The sequence below is a fragment of the Hippoglossus hippoglossus genome, chromosome 9 (genome assembly GCF_009819705.1).
Source record: "Hippoglossus hippoglossus isolate fHipHip1 chromosome 9, fHipHip1.pri, whole genome shotgun sequence".
In the NCBI taxonomy this organism is placed as follows: domain Eukaryota; kingdom Metazoa; phylum Chordata; class Actinopteri; order Pleuronectiformes; family Pleuronectidae; genus Hippoglossus; species Hippoglossus hippoglossus.
The window spans coordinates 17,874,297-17,895,960 of NC_047159.1; the positions used below are offsets into that span (position 1 = coordinate 17,874,297).

Consider the following 21,664-nt stretch of genomic DNA (forward strand, 5'->3'; position numbering starts at 1 on the left):
TCAGTTTGTCACAACCAGCAAACAGTGAAGAGCTGTTTGCTTTTAATTTTACAATGCAACAGTAAAAATACTGCTGCAGACACACAACCATGACATATTCAGTTTTACTCTGTGTGTCCACTGCTTTAATAATCAGTCATGGTCCCAGTGGCACGCTGCCACACCCACATGCACACACCTACATGCACACACTCACATGCACACACCTACATGCACACACTCACATGCACACACACACATTCAGGTATAAACACAAGCCAAAGCTTTAATAGTATTACAGCTGAGTCATCCCTGCCAGGACAGCCATTTTTCTGAGTGTCCCTCACAAGGTGACTCCCTCTTTTCTCACCCACTTCCTCCCCCCTCCCCTCGTCTCCGTCATCCCTCCATCAGTGCATCATCTCGCCCCCCCCCCCAAACCACCATCATCTGCCTGTATCACAACCATCCCTCCTGCTCCTCCTCTGTCTCAAGTCACTGAAAGCTCTAAATATACCTCCATGAAAAGAAAACAAGGGGAGCTCCGGACACCCACTGCTCCACAGCACACACTCGCATATAGCGTACAAACATGGAGATATCTTGCATTGCAGTTCTATACATGACACACGTTCCACCATTTTCGGACATTTTCCTCTGCATCGATCCTGCTATTTTCCATCCCCGTCTCACTCTGCCCCGGTCTCTCTGTTCCTGCAAGGACAAGGTCACCACTCGGCAGGAGCCTCCCACCTCCCTTCTGCCTTTCACTCTCAGTGTCCTCAACAAAGCAAGACTTCAAACGTCCAGTCAAATCATTGTATTAACCTAAAACCTTTAATCGGAGTATTCACAGTTGCTGGACACTGTTTCTCCTTTAGGGCAGAGGTTCTCTAATGGGGGTCTGTGACACACTGCCAGGGGGTCTGTGAAAAGTTCCCAGATTCATCCATTGGAATTATGTTGTATGGATTGTCTGTTGACACGGTGAGATTTAGATAAGACAGTTCTCTTGTGTTGCTCTTTCACATAACTAAGAAAACAAAAAGGCTATGTCAAATTATTCCCACGGACGTGTCATCTCTTGTAAGGGGTCCTTGGCGGAGAAAAAAATAGACATCATATGTGTGGCAGGAGACTTTTCATCATTTTAAGGTCCTCTTCTATCCTATATCTAAATGTGGTTGGTGAAACAGACATAGAATGGTCGGGACGCCACAGATACTTGTGGTTTCTGGCCTGACTTGGTTGCTGAATATATTTACTCACTATAATCACTGCAGTAATAAACCCTGAATGTGGCTCGTTTCTTTCTTTTGCGGATACAGACACTCTCTACTGAGAGTGGTCGTCTTTTTCTTCAATGGTTGCTTCAAATAACAAGATATTGACGAACATGAGCTACCGAACATGAGAGGCTCACAACCTGACTGCTGAATTTTGCTGACTCTGCACCTTTATTCTCATTTATAAACCATGATGCGAGTGAAGTGATGGGAGGGGGTGGTACACATGTTATTTCGGTCCTGCGGGCCCCTCAGTCCCACGAGCATGTGAGCTGTGATGCAGGAGCCATCGTATGTCTCCATCATGCGTTTAAACACATCTGTGAAAAGGCTGTAATGGGTTCTACCGCTGAAAGTAAGATTTAAGGACTTCAAACAGACATGATTGGTGGATGATGTGTTCTGTTGCATCTTTTCATCAACAAACACCTCAAAGGAAAAACACAATAATCACTGTATGCCCCTTTAAGGAATGCAGGGTAAACTCACTCACCCTGAATTTGAGTAATCAATTGGTGCTGGTCTTCTCAGAGCAGACGTCCCCTCAGACCAGCAGACACAGCCCCAGTTTTGTTTTTGTGTGAATGCTGTATCATCGCAGCTAAGTGGACACCATCCTGATGTGCAGGCGCTGTGATGATGCTTTATGTCAGCGCTGTCACATGTCGCGTTGGGCCTGCACCACCTGCCCATCTGAACATACCAACCACAATTTAGCAATCAAAAAGAAGCAGAGAGTAAAAGATGAAATGCAGCTATTTGTGTGTAGTGAGAGAGGGGGGGAGAAAGAGAGAGAGAGAGAGTCTGTCAATGGCCCAGCAGTTGAGATAAGTCCCAGGGGGGGATGGCGTGGATCTGCAAACTCACACTGCAGCAGTAAAAAGAGCATCAGCAGAACACATTGCACACCCACACAATCAGTTCACTTATTGCCACTGCATATACAAAAAATACAAACACGTCTCCAAATGTTAAAACCTTACAAAAAATTCAACAATTTATTAGGGCTGTTTTTATGAGAACCTATGTGATTTACACTGCTGCAAATAGGCCAAAAATGACTCATGTCTCATAATAATAATACATGTGGTCAATTTGTGTTTTGGACACAAACCACTGAAAGATCTGAAGTGAAGTGTGATGTCTGACAAACATTTATATCAAGTTACAGTATCATTTATGTGGTTGCCTCAGTGAACTAACCCTCACTAACTCAGTGAAATACCCTGCAGCTCATCAGCAAGGCACCACACTGATGAGGTTGTGTTCCTGCGCATCCAGTAGTTTTCTGGGGAGAAGGTGTCTCTTTAAACGAAGCGTGTGCTGCTGCTGACTTGTCACTTTTCCCTCCCTCCTATATAAACCCTGAACTGCCCCTCCTGCTGCAGTCACTTCTCCTCCGGCTCGGACAACATGAGTTTCACGGTGGACCACCACTTCTACGGCCATGGCTCGTACCGCAAGGCTCGGCCAGCACCCGTGTCCTCCAGCGGCTTTCAGTCCCAGCGCCGCCGCGTTACCTACAGCCAGCCGTCCTCCGCCGAGAGCCTGGACAACTTCACCGGAGACATGACACGGAGGAGCGAGAAAGAGATCCTGCAGGCTCTGAACGACCGCTTCGCCGGCTACATCGACAAGGTGCGCAACCTCGAGATGCACAACCGCAACCTGGAGGCTGAGGCGGAGGCTCTGCGTCAGAGCCAGGCTGGACGCGCTTCTGTCGGGGAGCACTACGAACGAGAGCTGGGCGACCTGCGGGGTCTCCTGCAGCAGCTGACCGGGGAGAAGACCCGCGCTGTCCTGGAGCATGACCACCTGGAAGAGGACATCCAGCAGCTGCGCGTCAGGCTGGAGGACGAGGCTCGCAACCGGGAGGAGCTGGAGGCTGCAGCCCGCGCCATGAACAAGTACGGAGAGGAATGCCGCATGGCGCGGCTGGAGCTGGACAAGAAGCTCCGCGCCCTGGAGGAAGAGGCCGTTTTTCTGAAGAAGAACCACGACGAGGAGGTGTCCGAGCTGCTCGCTCAGATCCAAGGTGCCGAGGTGAGCTTCGACATGCGGGACTCACTCAAGGCGGACGTCACCAGCGCACTGAGGGAGATCCGCGCACAGCTGGACAGCCACGCATCCAAGAGCTCAACGCACGCAGAGGAATGGTTCCAAGGTGAGTCGGATCCAAAAGGTAAAGTTTCAAACAAAGATTTAAAGATTGATTCGAAAAGGGGATGTATTATAATAGCCTACAGGGATATATGGTTTAAAACGACAGGGGAGCGTCGTTAGCGGAGCAGTGATGGATCTCTGTCCATGGTGCTGAACTCGGAGATATCATCGCTAGATTGTTCACTTAAATTATTGTTATATAACTTTTAAAATCTATTTTACGGAATTTCTCTGTCAGCATTTGTATTCGTCTATTTTTGGCTCATGGGTCAATTTTGAACTTCACTAACATCTGTGAGAGATGCTATACGAATAAAGTTTGATTGATTAAAGAAGTAAAAACTAAGGTGACTTAGGGTGAGTGAGCAGTGGCCAGGTAACCTGTTGTTATGCTACGACTCTGTACACATACTGACTTCTACAGATAAACCGATTGTGCTGGTTGAAATAGACATTGCATATCTTTTCTTCCCAGATTGCAGACACCTGGTGAGCAAAGTAAATTAAAACAGATAATTTCTTAACACAAAATGCTCAGAGATCCAGATTAAAACAAAATGACCCTCAGTTTAAATGCTGCGCTTTTCTGTTGGTGCATCATTGCTGCAGAATGATCAATTTTATTTGAGGCGAGCACTGCAGGTGTGAGATGCACACAGAGAGGAAGGAGACAGCACTCTCACTCTAACAGTGGGTGTGTTATTGCTTGCTGTACGTCTGCTTATTGTGTTGATGGATCTTGTCCTGAAACTCGACATAACACTGTAGTCATGCCAAGGTCACCTGCCTTTAGCAGGCAGGTGATGCTTCATCACTAGGGCTCATCGACACTCTTTCTCTCTGCTGTCGTGACTGCAGGGGACATAGACGTAACCTGCACTTTTTCAGAATAGGAGTCAAAGAGTCTGCTGAAGTAGATGTGGGGTGAGATGCAGCACTTTGAGATTGAGCCTATAAAGGCCTATAAGGGCTGTATGTGAAAAAAATGTCAATGGCCCATCACGCCACTTAATGGCACATTGACACTAGCAGTAGGATTACATGCTGACTTGATAGAGCCATTAAAAGGTGCCAACTGAATGACCTTCCCCCGTGTCCAGCTGACTGCAGCACTGAGGGTCATTAATGCTCGAGGGAGGAAGCTGAGTCAGACTGGTGACTGACACATGGCGACTGTCAAGGTCACTAAGGCCCCCAGTGGTGACTGTATCTGACACTGAGGCCTTCATACAGAAGACAGGTCAAATGTCTCAGGACATAAAAAACTCCAATGTTTGCCTGTGTGCTGAAAAAGAATGCTGAATTTAAATGTTTTTGCAAGTAAGCTGGTTTGGAACTTGGTGTGACACAGCAAACATTTCTGACATTGCAAGTGATTTCTTTTGTTTGCAATTCTTGCAGTTCGTATGGAGCGTCTGTCTGAAACCGCAAGGTCCAACCATGATGCCATTCGCGGGTCCCAGGAAGAGATCGGAGAGTACCGCCGTCAGCTCCAGAGCCGCACCATTGAGCTGGAGACCCTCCGGGGAACCAAGGATTCGCTGGAGAGGCAGCGCATGGAGAGCGAGGACAGACACCACGATGACCTCAACTCACTACAGGCACAAACACTTACCGCTTACAGAGAAAACCATTAACTGCTCATCCTGTCATACAGTCAGTGTCGTCTTTGACTGGTTACACTGTGTGTTTTTAATTTGCAGGAGACCATCAATCAGCTGGATAATGAGCTGAAAAACACCAAATGGGAGATGGCCAGCCAGCTGAAAGAGTACCAGGACCTGCTGAATGTGAAGATGGCTCTGGATATTGAGATCGCTGCTTACAGGTTGGTCAGGGGTTTAAAGCTCACATGCAAGTTTAATTAAATAGATTCTTTGAATTCTTAATGTAATTTTCACTCACTGTGGATCGTTGTTTTTAAAACAGGAAACTCCTGGAGGGCGAGGAGAAGCGCTTTGTGTCAGGAGGAGGTCCCTACTCCTACCTGGAAAGTAGAATCTCTGCCCACATGAAGGTGAAAGCAGATGAGATCTCAGACACAGTCATCGTGGAAGAACAGACAGATGAGACCCAGGTGACAGAGGTCACAGAGGAGGCAGATGAGGAAGAAAAGAAAGAGGAGGAAGACGAGGCTGGAGAAGAAGAAGAGGAAACCAAAGAGGAGGAAGAAGAAGGTGAGGAAGGAGATGATAAAGAGGAGGATGCTGAGGGAGAGGAAGAGGACGAGAAAGAGGAGGAAAAGAAGGATGATGAGAAGGAAGACAAAGAGGAGGCAGAGGAGGAAGAGAAGTCCAAATCGCCAGAAAAGGCTGAATCCCCTCCTTCAAAATCCCCTCAACCCAAATCCCCTGCTGTCCAATCACCAGAATCTAAATCTCCACAAAAATCACCAGAATCTAAATCACCAGCAGCCAAATCACCCACAATGTCACCTGGAGTTAAATCCCCGGCAGGAGATGAGTCAAAGTCACCCGCACCAAAGTCACCTGTGTCAAAATCCCCACCCAGCAAATCCCCTGAGTCCAAATCTCCTCTTCCCAAGACCCCTGAACCAAAGTCTCCAGAGAAAGAGAAGGCCAAGCCCATCGCTGCCAAAGACACCCCTAAAGAGGAGAAGAAAGAGGAGAAGCCTCAGCCTGTCAAGGAGGATAAGAAGGAGAAAGAACAGCCTGTGAAGGAGGATAAGAAGCAGGAGCCCAAAGAGAAAGAGCCTGAGAGCAAAGCAGAGAAACCTGACGAAAAGAAAGAAAGCAAAGAAGATGAAGATGAAGCACCCAAGGTTGATGCTTCAAAACCTGCTGCTCCCAGCAAGCCCGCAGAAAACATACCGAAGACTGAGGCTAAAGAGAGCACCCCCCCTGCTAAAGAGGAAAAACCCTCTGCTCCAAAATCAGAGAAGACCGAGCCCGAGGCCAAGCCTGCCCCTAAAGCAGAGCCTGAGAAACCAGAGAGCAAGAAGGAGGACAAGAAGCCAGAAGAGAAGAAGCCAGAAGAGAAGAAGCCAGAAGAGAAGAAGCCAGAGGAGAAGCCTGCTTCTAAACCTGAGCCTGAAAAATCCGACAGCAAGAAAGAGGAGAAGAAGCCTGAGGAGAAAAGCAAGACGAGTAAAGACGAGAGTAAGGACCTGAAGGAAGGAGGCAAGGCAGAGAAATCCTCTGGCACTGAGACCAAGGAAAGCAAGGATGAGAAGGCCAAGAAGTAAGACTTGAAAAGCTGCATTTCAGGGTTAGAGTGGTGGAGATGCCAAAGACCTGAGGGAGGGCAGGGCAGAGGCTGGAGGCACCCAGCAGTTCAGACTGACACCGCAGTGTCCAAAACTAAGCAGGTCCTGGTATGTAAGCAATAGTGCTTTCTGTAGCAAATAACCCCCTGCTCCCTAAGTATGGCCATTACACACCCCTGATGCTTCTGATGTATGACTGTAGTGAATGCAGAATGCTCTTAACTCTTTATCTGAATGTGACAACTGCCCTTAATAAATAACAAGTGCATTTAAACGGAATCCCGCTGACGGGAACCGCAGAGGCCTGCTGTACCTACACAAGCCTTCAAAAGGGTAGAGATGTCAAAAACAATGTCAAGTTATAGATTGTGACAGAATATAAAGAAATGTATATTTACGGAGATTCAAATGTCTATATTATATTATTTACACACACATCAGTAAAGAAGACTTGAATTTCGCTTGTTGTGCACCTTAACGCAGCTTCTCCCCGAAAGGTGAACGGCCGCGTCTCACCCCTCTGGTCTGCAGCGCTAGGACAATGATGACTGTGCTATGTATAAACTGCTGAGAATATGCAATATGTAACAGAAAATAAAGAATGAAAAATACAACACAAGCGGATTTTTGTGGGGTTTTCTTAATCTGTAGTACACACTCGCACATTACATACATATATAATTTTACCTCAGCTGAGGTGAACATAAAAGTGCAGCGTCGACAGTAATCTTACAGAACGTGAGGCCAAAAGGTAAACGCTGTAACTGCACTGCATTGCGGCGAAGGAGCTGTACCCTCCCTCAGCAGCCACTGCACCCTCCATCATGTCTCACAGACCACGTTCATGCATTAATCAGCAGCAGAGCGTTTGCTTGCTTGCCCGTTTTTTTCCACTTCTGCCTCACAGCTCAAGGGTCAGTTCACACACTACCATCAGTCCCCTTGTCATCATTTCACACCTTCCACATGTATCTCTATTATTAATACATAATTACCATAATTATCAGATGTATTTATTTAATATCATGAGTAGGATTAGAATTAATTCATAATCGGAGCTTTACTTTTGAAACCATTCAAAATAAATGCCCGTCTGTCACTTCATGATTTCCAGTGACATTTCAACTCTTTATCTGTACATTTCTACAAACTTTTACAGAAAAGGCGAACATTTATTTCTAATTGGGTTTACTAATGAATTCTGCAGCTGGTGACAAAACCCAATTGCAATCGCATGTCATCTGGTGGATGCATTCTGTTATTTTGCATTTAGATGAAAGATTAACGAACTAACCGTTCTTTTAATTGTGTCAATTCAACTGCGACTACTCTCAATGCAAACAGAACAATTTGCAGCCAACTTGTCGGGCGAGAAAAGCCATCTGGTTTTAATTTATGTAAACTGGGATGGTAGAATTTTCCGTTTGTCCAATCTAAATAATTTGTTATTTTTGCCCTTTGAGAATCAAGTGGAAAAGATTACATTAGTTTTCCCCCATCTTATGACTAGAAATAAAGTATTCAGCCAGCGTTTATTTAACAGAGTACATGTTCCCGACTGTTTTTTTCTTTTCACCAATAAAAACCCCCTCCTCAGACTCATATTTAAAAACAGTACAAACCATGCAATGCCTTCTCTCAGAAAACAGTCCATTCTCCTACAAATGACGCATACCCTTTTGAGCCATTACATTTTAGGTCAGGCTGTACGTTTCTGTATCAACTAACGTGATACAGTGGAAACCGGACATAGTGATCACAGATATAGTGATCGAACGTTTATATGGATCTAAAAGCTTGGGACAGAATCGTTCCTATACAAATGCAGCTGAAACAATTCTGTTATAATGATCAAGTAGTCCACTTAGTGTTCATTTGGGGTCTTTTTATTCATCATGTTTGGACAGTATCTGTCATTCGTGCTGCGCACTGCCAACTGAAGTCGAGCACGCCTCACCATTTCCTCTGGCTTTCCGTACATTGACTAAATTTACAAATTCTGTTTCTTTTACACATGCGTACAATCACACAGTTTGTCTGTGTTTGTGTCAGAGAGAGACAGAAAGAGAGAACGGGTTTTCGCTGTACTTGTCCCAAACACCATAGAACTGGTATCAGTAACCTGTATTATTAATATTACTGCCACCAGGATGATAAAAGAGTAGTCAAAGGCCAACGGTAGACTATACACCAAATATCATCTAGCCTAGACATGATTCTCAGTGGAAGTGACTCAGCTTCCGCCAGCACCAAACCAGAATGGCATAATAATCAGCTAGAGCAGACGACACCTATAAATAGAGCAGCACAGACAAGTGAGGGTAGAGAGGAGGGCAGAGGGATGAAACAGATACATTGAGAGTGGACAAAAGCCTGGATACAACAGAGCCTTAAGAAAAACAGATACACACTCGTTCAAGAAAATAAGCAAAAGTTCTTTTATTTTCAGTTCGGTACAAAGACTAAAAAATGTTGTGTCACAGTCACAAAGTTCATTTTGGGCAGTTAAAACTAGTAGGTACAGTGGGGAGGATCATTAACAGGCTCAGCGATGACTGAAGAAGCCTTGAGGGTGGTTGTACTTGAACGGCTTCAGACGATTTGGACCCCTGAAATTCAAAGAGGGAGTTAGAAATGCAAGAAATTAATCCACTCAGCGTCTCCTTGACCGAATGTGTGTGAAAAGTTTCATTATTCCTTTGTGTGGCTATGTACCTGACTGTGCGCAGGCACATCTTTTCACGGGGGAACTCTCGTGGTCCCTCCACGCTGTCATCTTGTCCTTCAGTCTCCAAATACACATCCAGGCAGACACAAAGGCGTTCAATCTGATTGGTCAGGAGCTGGTGTCCTGGACGTGGTCCCTGTAGTTCGTTTTTGAACACGTTGACCTCACATTCCATGGCCTGTAGACGAGTCAGAGTAAAACAATCAGGAAGAGTACGAGACATAAACTGTCAAAATTCTATATGCACTGATATGAACATTTTATCTCAATATAATTTTGGACCATTTGCCCCAGCACAAGCTCCTGGGCAAATGACCAATAATGAAATGTTCCTACTCGAAGGTTGTCATCAGTGCGTCCACTGCGTTCACCCTTCCAGCTGAGGGAGAGGGAGAAAAGAGGAGAGATCGCTGGGTAACGTGGACTCAGCACCACTGCGGCCTGGAGACGAGCTGAGAGGGACACACAGATAGGGACAGGTTGTTTATAAAAAACACTTCACATCGAGTCATCAATAACAGCAACTTCTATAAAGAGTGATAGTATCTACCTGTGCCTCGTTCAACCACTGCCATGAAGTACAGACCAGTCTCCTTTGCCAGACCAGCCTCAGTCACATGACGCGTATATGGCAGATCCTTGAATGGAAGAGAAACATCAGTGACTATGTGCTGCATCAGGTGCATTTCTGGACAAACACTTTCTGTGCATATGATTCCACATCTATAAATGTGTCAGTGTGTACCATGTACTCCTGGTGAGCGATCGTGGTCCAGCGAGCTAAACGGGAGACAACCTTGGCAGGAAACAGGTGCTGACACTCAGCAGAGACTGGGATGATGCTGTGCTCTGAGGACACAAACAAACGCAGTCAAAACTCAGTCTTTTCACGAGGGAGCATTAAATGTGGAAACTTTGAAAACAATGTACCTAAAGAGGCAAACTGTTTGTGCAAAGCCAAGCGGGACTGGACCCGTCCCCTCAGCAGCTTCATGGTGTTCTCCATGTGGCTGGCACTCAGTGAACTGCCCACACGCACACCCTGGGAAAAACAAACACACACCAACATGACGCAGCTGTAGCACACACACACAGTGGTCGGCTGGGATGATATTCAGTTTTTGTACACACGTCTGAAGCATCACTCGGAAAATGCAGTCCTCCGAGACTCTGAACCCACATGTAGGGATGGCCCAGCTCCTCCACGTAATCAGCAAAGCAAACAATCCTATAAGAAAGTCAGGGGTTAATTCTGCAGGGATTTTGTTAAATTCATTAATTTGATTCCATATATATATATATCTCTTTCTGTAGGGAAATCTCAGCCACTCGATGACTCCAGGTTACATCACTGCCTGAGCTGCATCGAGAGATGTGTGTGGGAAAAACTGTCTGACATCCTCACCCCACTTTATCAAACTGGTAACGATTCGCTGGATTGGGTGTTTCCCGTCCCTGGTCACTAGAGTAGAGACAGCTGACTAGAGTCTCTGATTTCAGCAAATCTCTGCAAAAGAAGAGGACATCATCACATTTTTTGGTCTGAAACACAGACAGGGCTATGGATATTAAGGTCCGCACACACACAAAAAAAAGAAACACACCCTGCACTGATGGCTGTGGTCAGGTCTGTGGTGGTGGAGACCTTGGTCTTGACCGTCATAATGTTCAGATTCATCAGGTAGTAGAAGAAGAGATGGAGGATGCTGCCATCTGTGGAGACAAGGTGGATAACACAGAGTGATGAACTAATCCATTAACAGCTTTATTCAATATTCTCCCCTTTCACTAATCATCCCTTCAAACGGCCCCAGGGTTTACTTTACACTGCAGCTGCATTACAGAGCGAGAACAAGGCGTGGTCACGATGCATGATAGCAGCACCCAGGGGACAGTAGATGCTTGCGGTCATTTTTAACGCTGCCACTCTCTGCAGTCAGTGTGAACTTAGTGACACTGTCCCTCAAAGACACTTGTGCTGCTGTTTTTTCTTTTACCGCAGTAAAATGTCTGCTGCAGCTGGCAGCAGGGAGGAGAACTGGGGAGAGAGAAGGTACTAGAAATAAAATGAGGAACCAGAGAAAGGCTGGCAATGGGAAAAAAATCCTTTACAGCTTGTTGTAGGTGCTGCAGCATCTCTCTCACCTCTCCCCCTCCCTCTTTCTCCCTTTGGTAGAGTTAAGTCTGCATTGCAGGTCTCCCCATAATCTGTCACTATTCCTTCTGCAGCCAGCAGAGGGAACACAAGGATCAAGTGGGGTCATTATAGCAGAGAGGGTCATGCTTACTTTCTTGTGTAATCATGTATGATAATACATGATTACATATCACGAGTTACAATACGACCCAGCATGGCCACATCACAAGGATTGTAATGCAGATGAATTGTTCATATTTGGGCTTAAACATGCTGAGTAAAAACAAGGAACGTGCAGATCTATTGCGCAGACTGACACGCTTACAGAAACCGAAGCTGCACTGCTCCGCTCAACACGCAATGAATCAACCAGTGTTTCCCATTAATTATCTAGACTGTGGTTGCTAGTCTTATTCTAATGTGTCCCATCACAGTTTGATAAAACATTTACACTTCTTATAACATAAGATGTTTAAGTTAGTGTTTGGCTCTGTGGATTTCTTTTAGAGCTGTCTGCAGTGCTATTTGCCTCGTCACGCTCGCACTTTCGTCCATAAAGTTTTTAACATCCACAGTTTAAGCTGCAGTTGTGTGCATTCAATGTAGTTCTCCTACACACGGGAACTTCTTGCACTCTGGTCTCTGTACTTGTCTCTCAGACTCTGTTGAACATGAGCACTAACTGCGTGTGCTCCTGTCACAGACTCAATCAATTCTGGGGGAAACACTGAATGAACCTACAATTTTCTCGTTCTGAAATATGACACAACCCCCATTTTTAAACCTAAAATATTGTTATATTAGGGCCAATGCGGTATCCTGTCTCTTTAGAATTGTAGTGAATCTTTTTTTCTGTTCATTAGATTTAGGCGCTACAAAAACGATGTGTTACCTTTACACTTGAGGTCTAAGCAGAGGGACAGAGGATGCCTCTTCAGCATCTCTCGTCTTTTGTCGTCCAGCTGACCACCTGTAGTTGGCCTTCTCCTCTTCTGTGAAACAACAGAAAGTTGAAAGCACAGGAAACACGAGACAGTAAGCAAGAAAGCAAAAATAAAAAGCATGTCTGACATTGTGGCATTTCAAATAAATTAGTAAAACAATGTGTATCAAATTCCAGCTGATCACAGGAGAAACATGAGAGCGACTTGGCATCTGAAGCATTTTTTTTTACAGAAAAAAAAAGCAGGAAGTAGGAATTCAAAGGAAGGACTGAAAGTAGTGATTCAAATAGGAAGAGAGTTTCATATGAGATGTCAAACACAGACAACCAGACGCAGTGTGCGTGACCAACGTGGGCTCACGTTACAGTCACCAGGCCATATTTCTCTGAATCCCCCCCCACAACCAGCCGGATGGAGAAAACAATCGATAGGTGCTGCTCCCCAACCTGCCAGACCACAGAGTGTGACAGCTAGAGCTCTGGGGAGAGTTTCTGTGTCCGGTGCTGAGACAGGTATATTAAGAAAACTCTGCACTTGCTGACCTGAGGGTGTGTGTTCTCGTGTGTGTCCGGAGACTCACCGTTTTCTCTTGCTCTTCCTCAGCATCTGAATCACTATCATCATCTGGATAATACAGAACAAATGATTTTTGCTTCTTTAGTTGAGAATGCATTGAATTATTGACTCATATGAATATTTCCACATGTATGCTGCATGTATAATAGTGTTTGTACCCTGGGAATCTTCTGGAGGTTTTGACAAGGCCTTGGCCTCTTCCACATCACCACTGATTGACACACTCAGGTTCTTGTCTGAAAGAGAAACAAAAATAAACCACTGAAAATCAGGGCTTGCATCCCAAAGAGAGGAACTCCATTTTGTCCTGAGACATAAGACATTCTCTAATGAGTACTGACCGCAGGCCTGGCCGTAGGCATTGGCTTGAACAAACAGGACATACAGAGGTGGAGGGAGATGGCGGGCGATCTCAGTCTGTTTCTGTGTCTGTTCAAAAGGCATGGAGAGGTACTCCTGCACTGGGACAGAGGCCTGGGAAAGAGGACAGGGCATAAATCAGAGGTGTCCACTGGCAGACAGATCGAACCCTGAATGAAGAATGGGACTCAACACTTTCAGCAGACACACAAAGCAGTCAAATTACTTAATTAATCAAATGAACACTTTGTGGTCCTGTTTAAGTTCAGAAGAGAAAGCCTTAGTAATGAGGCTCCTGGACAGACAGTTGTTATACCTGCATGATGGCGTTCAGTCCTGGCTGTAAACTTGTCAGATGTTCCTTCTTCACCTCAATGCTCTTCTGGTTCTTCTCCTTTGTGGACTGTGACTCCTTGTATTTCTCTGCCAACCTGTATGCAAACCCAAAATTTTAACAACCGTTCTGTGCTTCCCAAAAATATTAAGATCGATTTTTTTTAACCATAGCATACTGCAAATGCACTAAGCCACACACCTCTTTCTCTGTTCAAGCTCCCAGTCCAGTCGAGCCAGTGTGAGTTGGTGGGGGTCATTTTTTGTGAGGTTGGGCCTGGATATCTCTGCTGGGGCCTCCTGGTAGAACTCTTCCTCAGAGACCAAGTCTATCTCCTCGTGCTTGGATCTGGGACAATGAGACAGAGGTTAATTATCATTGTGACAACAGGGTTAGGGTTAGGGCGAAAATCTGTGAGTGAACAATCGGCACTGGAACTAAGAAAACATATTTGTGCAATAACCGTTCATTTTTCTGTGTCTTTTGAGCTGTGTAAGTATCTTTCACTCAAGTTCATATTCATTAACTATACTACAGTACATTCTCATACAGAGGGAGTTCATCATTCTATTCCTATAGTGTTTTCTAACAGAAAAGCTAAAATAAATTGAATTTCCATTTGTTTTGTTCTAATGTTAAACTTGGATTTTTCACGAGTAACCCTGCTTCATTCGAATCAAGTGAAAGCTTTTACAATATGATGTAAAATGTTGTACTAACTTGAACTCTAGACACTTGCTGATCTCCTTCTGAAGATGCATAACTTCGTACAGCAGGTTCTGTAGCTGAAGGTGCAGCACGTCCACTTTCTGCTTTGCCTGAGTGGAGGAAAAAGTGGTTAATGCTTGTTTACACAACCCAGGTGACCCTGAAAACAAACAATATGTCAAATAAAGATTGAAAAAAAGAACAAGGATCAATAAACAGAATCAGCATCCTAATTGAAAATAACAAACCAGAGGGTGTAAATAGCCGTTGCTGACAGTGGCAGCTCCTTCAGTTAGAGGTGTTATAAGTAGAAACAAAATGCACTGAGTTCAACTTTCCTTCCTCTGTCAGCACAATAGGAAGTTTAGGCAGCACTTTTTTCAACAAATGGATGGAACAGACTGAAATCTGGACATATAATACAGACAACAGTGTTGATATGTGGGACTTACATCATGTGTTTGGTCTCTGCCTCTCTTTAGTCGCATGTGAGCCAGACGATTGAGTTTTTTCAGATTCATGAAGTGGATGCAGCTCTGCATACGTCTCTGCTCGACCTCGGCACACTGAGAAGAAGAGTCAGAATTGATGAAAATGGTGAAGAGACAGAATCTTGTCTTTATCAGGACTCGTCTGTTATGTGACTTCACTATAACTGACACTGATATCGGTCTATAATAACAGAACAGACAGGGTGTGTGTCTGGAGAGCTTGACTCTTACCCCCTCCTTGGCTCCATTAGATTTAAGCTCCTGGATCTCATTCATGAGCGTGGCCAAACTCTCACACGACTCTTTGTACTGCAGATAGTCTTGCTCCGGGTCACGGCCATCCAGCTCCACCTCCTCATTATACACACGTGCATCCTAACAAATAAAAACACATCAATAGCATACATCACGCTCCTATCAGTCCAGGAATTACAACTTATGACTGGTGGAGTTTTTTTCCAAAGCAGATTGTCCAAATAAACTGGTGAAGGCCACAAAACCACATGACATGAAAGTCAATCTCACGTCCATATGAGACATGCTACATTTGGAGGATTGAAAACACAGTGTTTGCTGAGACTGATGAAGAGCAGCTACTCCCACTCAGTTAGATTCTGTAGACCGCGGCCTTGTGGGTATGATGGTGTTTAGTCCACCCAGGAAAACCTTTACTGTGTAGTTCAGGGTGTTTATATGTTGGAATCTAATCTTTTTAATGCATATTTTAACGCAAGATAATACAGAAACTTGAATCCTTCGCAGACACGGTGCAGGTGAGTGTTTGTATTACAACACACTGTGACACCTCCGCTGACTCGGGCCTCGGCCTGGTCCTCCGGCAGACTACTGCCCACCGGTTCCTCTGTGACCCCGCTCATCTGCCCACTCCCGGCGGTGTCCCTACCTGCTGGTCCCCCTCTCCGCGACCTCGTTTCATCTCCGGGGTTCCTCCTTCACTGCGGACGACCTTCGACTTTCGCTTCTTCAGGGCGTCCGACGACATGGCTGGCTACACCAAGACCGGAAATAAAATAGAATGAGCACAATACAATGAAGCATGGTCTTAAAACCCTTAAACTAACAGCCGTGTGTCTAAAGTCCCCCTGTTGGCCTACTAGCCGTTGTTAGCATTGTAGCTGTATGCTAGCTAAGACCGACTCGTTCATTTGCTAACGTAAGCTCGTGGGCTCTTAAAGGGAAGTTTACAGCCACAAATCTCAGACAGCTCATAAAGCACGTGTTTGATGATACATATCCTAAACATTCCACTTACCTTTGGAGTATAAAATACGCCTGGGTCTATTAATCGTGAGCGAATGCAAACGTACTTCACACTTTGTCACACCGCGAAGCGCAAACATCGACGGAAGCCCTGGTGTGTCAAAAACCTACAGCAGCTACACCGCCACCTAGCGTAAACCAACTGTAAACACCGAGTCTTTTAAAAAACAACTGCTCTATGAAATGAATAACTTTATGAATGTCCCCTCACTTTTATTGTTATACTATCCCATATAAAGAGAAAAGAAGAGAAAGAACAAAGGACAGTGTACTAAAATAGTAAAGTAGAAATAACAACAGTAATAGTCATTTACTATAAAATATCAATGTAAGTATTATTTTTTTACATAAATATCATAGGTATATATATATATATATATATATATATATTATATTTATGATGATATACTAAGCAAGTGCAGAAATAAACATGTACATTTAATCTGATTCAAACAACAACAAAGGAGATCGCATATATTCAAAAAGTATTTATTCACAAGTATAACAAGTCTTAAGATTTTACACAATTATCCAAGTCACATACAACTAAGACCAGGAAGCTGAAGTTACATAAAAATGCAAAACAGTTGCCCTAAATTATGTGTTGGAACAGCTGGAAAAACAAGGAACCAGACAGTCCAACCTCACTTGGCCATATCTATCAGACTCTGCAATGAGGTGGGCACCCAAGTCTTCTCCCCCTGCACAAACACAACCCCTCTATCAATGTAGATGACGATTCGTCCAAATGTGTACAACTGTTTGCCCTCATGCCGTTTGGCCACTAAGGGCATAAAGACAATATTGTTTTCCTCTGCCTTGGTCTGGATCAGATCTTTAAAGTTGGTTGGACCACCGGTGCTGATGCCTCTGTGAGCCACGCTCTCCGCATCCCTGCGCTCCTGCATTGCTTCATACTGGAAGTCCTTCCTTCTCTCTGTCTGCGTGAGATATGCAATGTTCTCCCTTGCACCAGGTTGCATGTATCCACCTGTGGAGACAAAATGTATTGTTTTGGTACCAATGACAAAAAAAGTGGATTTCTGCTTTATCAGCATAATTTTATAAGGAAATGATGTCCTATATTATTATGTCTTTAAATCTGTGAGCAATACTAACCCATGCCTGAAGACACTGCACGGTTCATGATGTCCAAAGCTTCATTAAACTTCTCTTTTATGAGTGGCTGTGCCAACAAGACGTCACTGAACATGCTTTTCCATCCAAGGTACCATTTAGTGATTTCCTCATAGTTGGGACTGTTGCTCAACCATGAACACAACACCTAAAATCAACAACAAAAATAAAGATTGACTAAAATTTAACATCTGAAATGATCAAATGTGGCTGACAACATCTTTAATAAATTTCTATAAACAATTTACTATGTTCACGGACCTGCAACCATTTAGTAAAGAAGTTTTTGTCCAACAGGGACACAAGGCTGGAGGGGGACAGCATGCCCTCCCAGTCCATCACCCAGTGAAATGGCTCCATCTGCTGCTGGTGAGGGTTGATAACCAGCTCCTCCAGACACAAAGCTGTTGAAGGAGACCAGATTCGTCAAATGGAGACAAGAAATTTGAGAGAAAAGCAGGAACAGAGAGACTACATTGCTTTAGTATCCCTATGGTTGTCACTGATGAAGACATACCTAATTTCGGAATGATGTTTTTCACCATAAAGGCCTCCCATGCACCTGGAGTGAAAACATCTTTCCATGGTTGCAGGATGAGGCGGGCCGACGTGTCATTGGGATGCCATCGTTGCAATGCGTTGGACAGTTTGCTCCTGATGGGCGGGTACAGAGGCTCTAGACGTGATTGGAGCAGAGGCAGCCATGGGTGGATCCAGGAGTGGATGGGCACTGTGTCAGTTAGAGGGTTCCAGTTATCAACCTATTACACAGGAAACAAAGAGACAAAAATTATGTGATATAGAAGGAAAGTATCAACAATTAAATTATGGGAAAAGATCAGGGAGTCGAGGGGTTTCTTCACATCTAAGAAAGTTGCGAGTGTGTGTGTGTCTTGCCTCTCGCTGCAGTCGGGGTAAGATCAGCTGCTCCAAAAGATTATCCAGGATCCACAGGGGGAGAAGAGGAGCCCACACCTCTACACAGTCCACCATCGCACCGACCATACGAGGCTGCCAGTGTGACACACAGGTCCGCATCACTGGGACCCACACTTCCCACAACACTCTGGAAGAAGAAAGATGCATACAGTAAAAACAGATTGTAACATATTGTAAATAGAATTAACTCATACAAGTAGATGAGCAGAGATGAGTGTCTATTTTTGTTTAAAATGACCTGTGGTAAGGGTCCATATTTGAATCTGGGCCACTGGAAGGGAGTTCTCGAGTTTCAAGGATTGCTCTCCACTGGCCGATGTCTTCCAGACAATAAGAGCTGTCCTGAAAAAGTTAAAGAGAATTGTAGCTTAATTAGGGATTAAATAATGACAATGCATCGTAACCTCAAAAGAAGATAATTAGAAAAGCTTACCTTAAGTGGGTCCCAAGAGCAAAGTCTCTCTTTGAGTAACGGATGAACAACTGCTACAGCCAAGTCTGACAATCCCATTGTCTTGTATTCTTCATAATAATCTGTTTGTAAGGTCTCAAAGATCCGGGCACATTCCTGAACAGAGAGCAAGGAAAGCACCCAAATAAATTAAGTTTGTGAATTGGAAAACAGAGCAGAGACTAATAAACGGAAATAATCTGATAATGTTAGCTGCTAGTCTGTGTATGCACCTGCAGGGTGGGTCCCTCCCCAGGTGCAGTTTCCCCAGAAGGAAAACGCTCCACCAGCGCCAGTACGGCCTCCATTTTCTGGATGGAATCTTGCTCTGCATCTAGTCTGGTCTGCAGTGTTCTTGACTCATGGCTCAGGGACACAACTACATCTTTCTCATGCTGGAGACGTCTGGCAGACTACATGAAGGTTTAATATGATGAGATAAAGAGATAACACGTCAGTACATGAGAATCACAGAGTATACGTCGCAGAATGGTATATTGAAAAATTATAGAGACCACAACATCATAACACAAGAGTCAGATTGCTGATACACCTCATACCTGCAATATGTCCTGTTCTGTGAGGTCTATCAGTAGCTGCAGGTTATGTTCAAGCTCAGGCAAAGCAAAGCCAGTTCCCTTCTGATCCCTAGTGGACAGGCTTGGTGGAGCTTCATCTGGGACGCTGTGCTTGTTGGACATCTGGCTGTAACTGTAGTAAACCTTTTTCTCTCTTCCAGTCATATCTATCACCTAGAGACAGGGAGAAATAATAGGTAAATGAGATTCTGAGAAAAAGTTGGCAACCGACCACATGCCTACTTTCCTAAAACAACACCACACACAGAGGGTGGCATTGAGTACTATCATGTTTAGTTTCTGAAGCTTATTACTACATTACAGCATTATTCAAGTAGTTTTGGAGATCCAAGGCATAGTACGCTGTTAACATTCCTTTGAGGCCACCACAAAGGGATGTTAAAACTAGAGTCACTTCTAACATACCTTGACCTGTGCCAGCTCCCCGGCGGATACTGTGGTGCTCCGCCCCGCCAGTTTGCCTTTAGCCTTCAGCTCATCCACAGTTCTAAAGGAGTACTTGGGTTTCTTTTTTCCAATGGGACCGGCAGGATCCTTACGCCACTGGCCTAGCTCCTTCTGAAACTCCTTCACAGACAGGAATTCAAAAACATGTCAAAAATAATGTAGACTCACCAAACAAAACCACTTTACTAGATAATCTAAAATTCATTCTAGATGGAAAGATATTTTTGTCAAATTAACCTTTTCCTCTTCTTCCTCTGAGTCGACCACAGGAAAATCCTGGAGACTCTGCTTCGTTCGCTCATTTCCATAAGCGCCCACTGCTCCTTTGCCTTTCCGAACTTTTGCCTCAATGGGGTTTATAATACCTGCAGCATCAAGAAAGAAATATGTACATCAGCTTGCCTTTGTTGCTTCTGTAAAACATACTGTGTTACTAAACATCTCAATCACATGGCCTCCTCAGAGTCACCCACCTTGTGCATTCTTGCCCAAGCCTTTGCCTGGCTGGTAGCCCATTTTCTGCAGAAGCTTCTGACCAATTCCCTTTGTGTGCTTCTCCCAGTTACCAATGCCTTGTCCAGAGTGAACGCCTCCTGCAAACCTCTGGGCCTGGTTCTTGCGGAAATTAGCCTGCTAATAACAATACATTTTGATAATTAATATAATTGTCCAGGTAATGTTCTGTTGCAGAGTACACTGCAAAGGGTTGAAAATGCATACATAAGAAAATTTACCATCTGCAGTTTTTTGGGTGCAGTGCTGCGAGGGGGGGAAGGTGCTGAAGGAGCATCGTCCTCAGAATCATTGGCGTCTTCTTCTCCTTTTTGCTGCTGCTTCTCCTCAGCTTCAGTCTTACGCAGGCCAGCACTCACAAAGCTCACTGGAACGGTGTAGTCTTTAGATCTAGAGAGGACACAATTGACGTTCTTCTCAATACCTCTTTTAACATAAAGCAGTTGTTGGTGTTGTGTGTACTTCTCCTGTCGGGATGCCTAAAATGAAACAAACCCATTGCTTTACCTCTTGCCTCCAAAGCTCGGCCTCTCATCCTCATCGGAGTCTCTGTCGGCCCAGATCCCGTAGGTGGCCTGATCCTTGGTCTGCCTGTGTCTGCGGCGTTCCGGGTTGAACTCATTGGCCAGATCCCAGTCTGTCACCTCAAAGCTCTCAATCTCCACACCTTCCTCCTCCTCCTCCCTGCGCCCATACAGGTGGGACATGGACATCTCTGGAAATCACAACAAACAGAACATCCCGACGATTAAAGAGGTGATACGGTGCATCTACAGGCAGCTCCATGGCAACGGATCAGGGCTGATAAAAAAAACACACAAAAAGACTCTCATCCACAGTAGGATGAGTCTTTGTCAACTTATCGTTACATCCAGGTATTAGCTCCTCTGTAGCTACGAGCATGTCTCAGGAGTTTGTCCAGAGAACACGACAACAACTATTGACATTTAACCAGGTTACTATCAACTGAGACAGAAATACAAACAACGTCTTACACGTAAAGAGCTTGCTAGTGGGGGTAACACCATTACTAACAACTGCTGTAGAGAAAACAACGTGATGACAAGCTAGCATTGAGTAGCACAAGCGAACGTTAGCTTTCATTAACTACTCGTTTTATATGAAAAAAAACCCTGCGTCCTGGGGAATGATGACCCACTGTTATTTAAATTCGCTAGTAACAATGTTTATAGTGTTAATTATTATTATCTTACTTGTAGATTAGTGCTGAACTAGAGACGATCCAGCTCAGAGCATTTAGCTTCTTCGTGTTACACACGAAAACACAAGTACTTCCGGTACGTACCGGTGTTCCGTCAAAAGTTGAACCCCGGAAAATAACACGTAAAAGTCTATTTTAAAAAA

General features: G+C 44.6%; 3 protein-coding genes across 5 annotated transcripts; 1 reads left to right on the forward strand and 2 right to left on the reverse strand.

The window, feature by feature from the left end:
• The first annotated feature begins 2,634 nt into the window (after window positions 1-2,634).
• Window positions 2,635-7,273, forward strand: LOC117767235 (neurofilament medium polypeptide-like). Its single transcript, XM_034594683.1, has 4 exons — window positions 2,635-3,429; window positions 4,830-5,029; window positions 5,132-5,256; window positions 5,358-7,273. The coding sequence occupies exons 1-4, from the start codon at window positions 2,679-2,681 to the stop codon at window positions 6,631-6,633; spliced, it is 2,352 nt and encodes a 783-aa protein (XP_034450574.1). The 5' UTR covers window positions 2,635-2,678; the 3' UTR covers window positions 6,634-7,273.
• A 1,795-nt stretch (window positions 7,274-9,068) lies between these two features.
• thoc5 (THO complex 5) lies at window positions 9,069-16,348 on the reverse strand. Of its 2 annotated transcripts, none has more exons than XM_034594691.1 (20): window positions 16,206-16,311; window positions 15,837-15,937; window positions 15,164-15,307; window positions 14,894-15,007; window positions 14,454-14,551; window positions 13,935-14,081; window positions 13,716-13,830; window positions 13,381-13,513; window positions 13,198-13,275; window positions 13,044-13,087; window positions 12,412-12,511; window positions 10,987-11,095; window positions 10,788-10,889; window positions 10,514-10,610; window positions 10,313-10,424; window positions 10,128-10,231; window positions 9,933-10,020; window positions 9,719-9,834; window positions 9,370-9,560; window positions 9,069-9,263 (listed from the first exon to the last, which is right to left on the reverse strand). In XM_034594691.1, the coding sequence occupies exons 1-20, from the start codon at window positions 16,291-16,293 to the stop codon at window positions 9,200-9,202; spliced, it is 2,145 nt and encodes a 714-aa protein (XP_034450582.1). In that variant the 5' UTR covers window positions 16,294-16,311; the 3' UTR covers window positions 9,069-9,199. The 2 variants fall into 2 exon arrangements, with proteins under 2 accessions (XP_034450582.1, XP_034450583.1); XM_034594692.1 differs by having other exon boundaries at window positions 9,079-9,263; window positions 15,837-15,941; window positions 16,206-16,348.
• A 338-nt stretch (window positions 16,349-16,686) lies between these two features.
• tfip11 (tuftelin interacting protein 11) lies at window positions 16,687-21,640 on the reverse strand. Of its 2 annotated transcripts, none has more exons than XM_034594671.1 (15): window positions 21,514-21,592; window positions 20,807-21,014; window positions 20,521-20,689; window positions 20,260-20,419; window positions 20,024-20,151; window positions 19,745-19,906; window positions 19,301-19,492; window positions 18,974-19,153; window positions 18,723-18,857; window positions 18,528-18,631; window positions 18,248-18,416; window positions 17,868-18,111; window positions 17,612-17,754; window positions 17,333-17,498; window positions 16,687-17,204 (listed from the first exon to the last, which is right to left on the reverse strand). In XM_034594671.1, the coding sequence occupies exons 2-15, from the start codon at window positions 21,010-21,012 to the stop codon at window positions 16,858-16,860; spliced, it is 2,505 nt and encodes an 834-aa protein (XP_034450562.1). In that variant the 5' UTR covers window positions 21,013-21,014; window positions 21,514-21,592; the 3' UTR covers window positions 16,687-16,857. The 2 variants fall into 2 exon arrangements, with proteins under 2 accessions (XP_034450562.1, XP_034450563.1); XM_034594672.1 differs by having other exon boundaries at window positions 16,858-17,204; window positions 20,260-20,416; window positions 21,514-21,640.
• Between the last annotated feature and the right edge of the window lie 24 nt (window positions 21,641-21,664).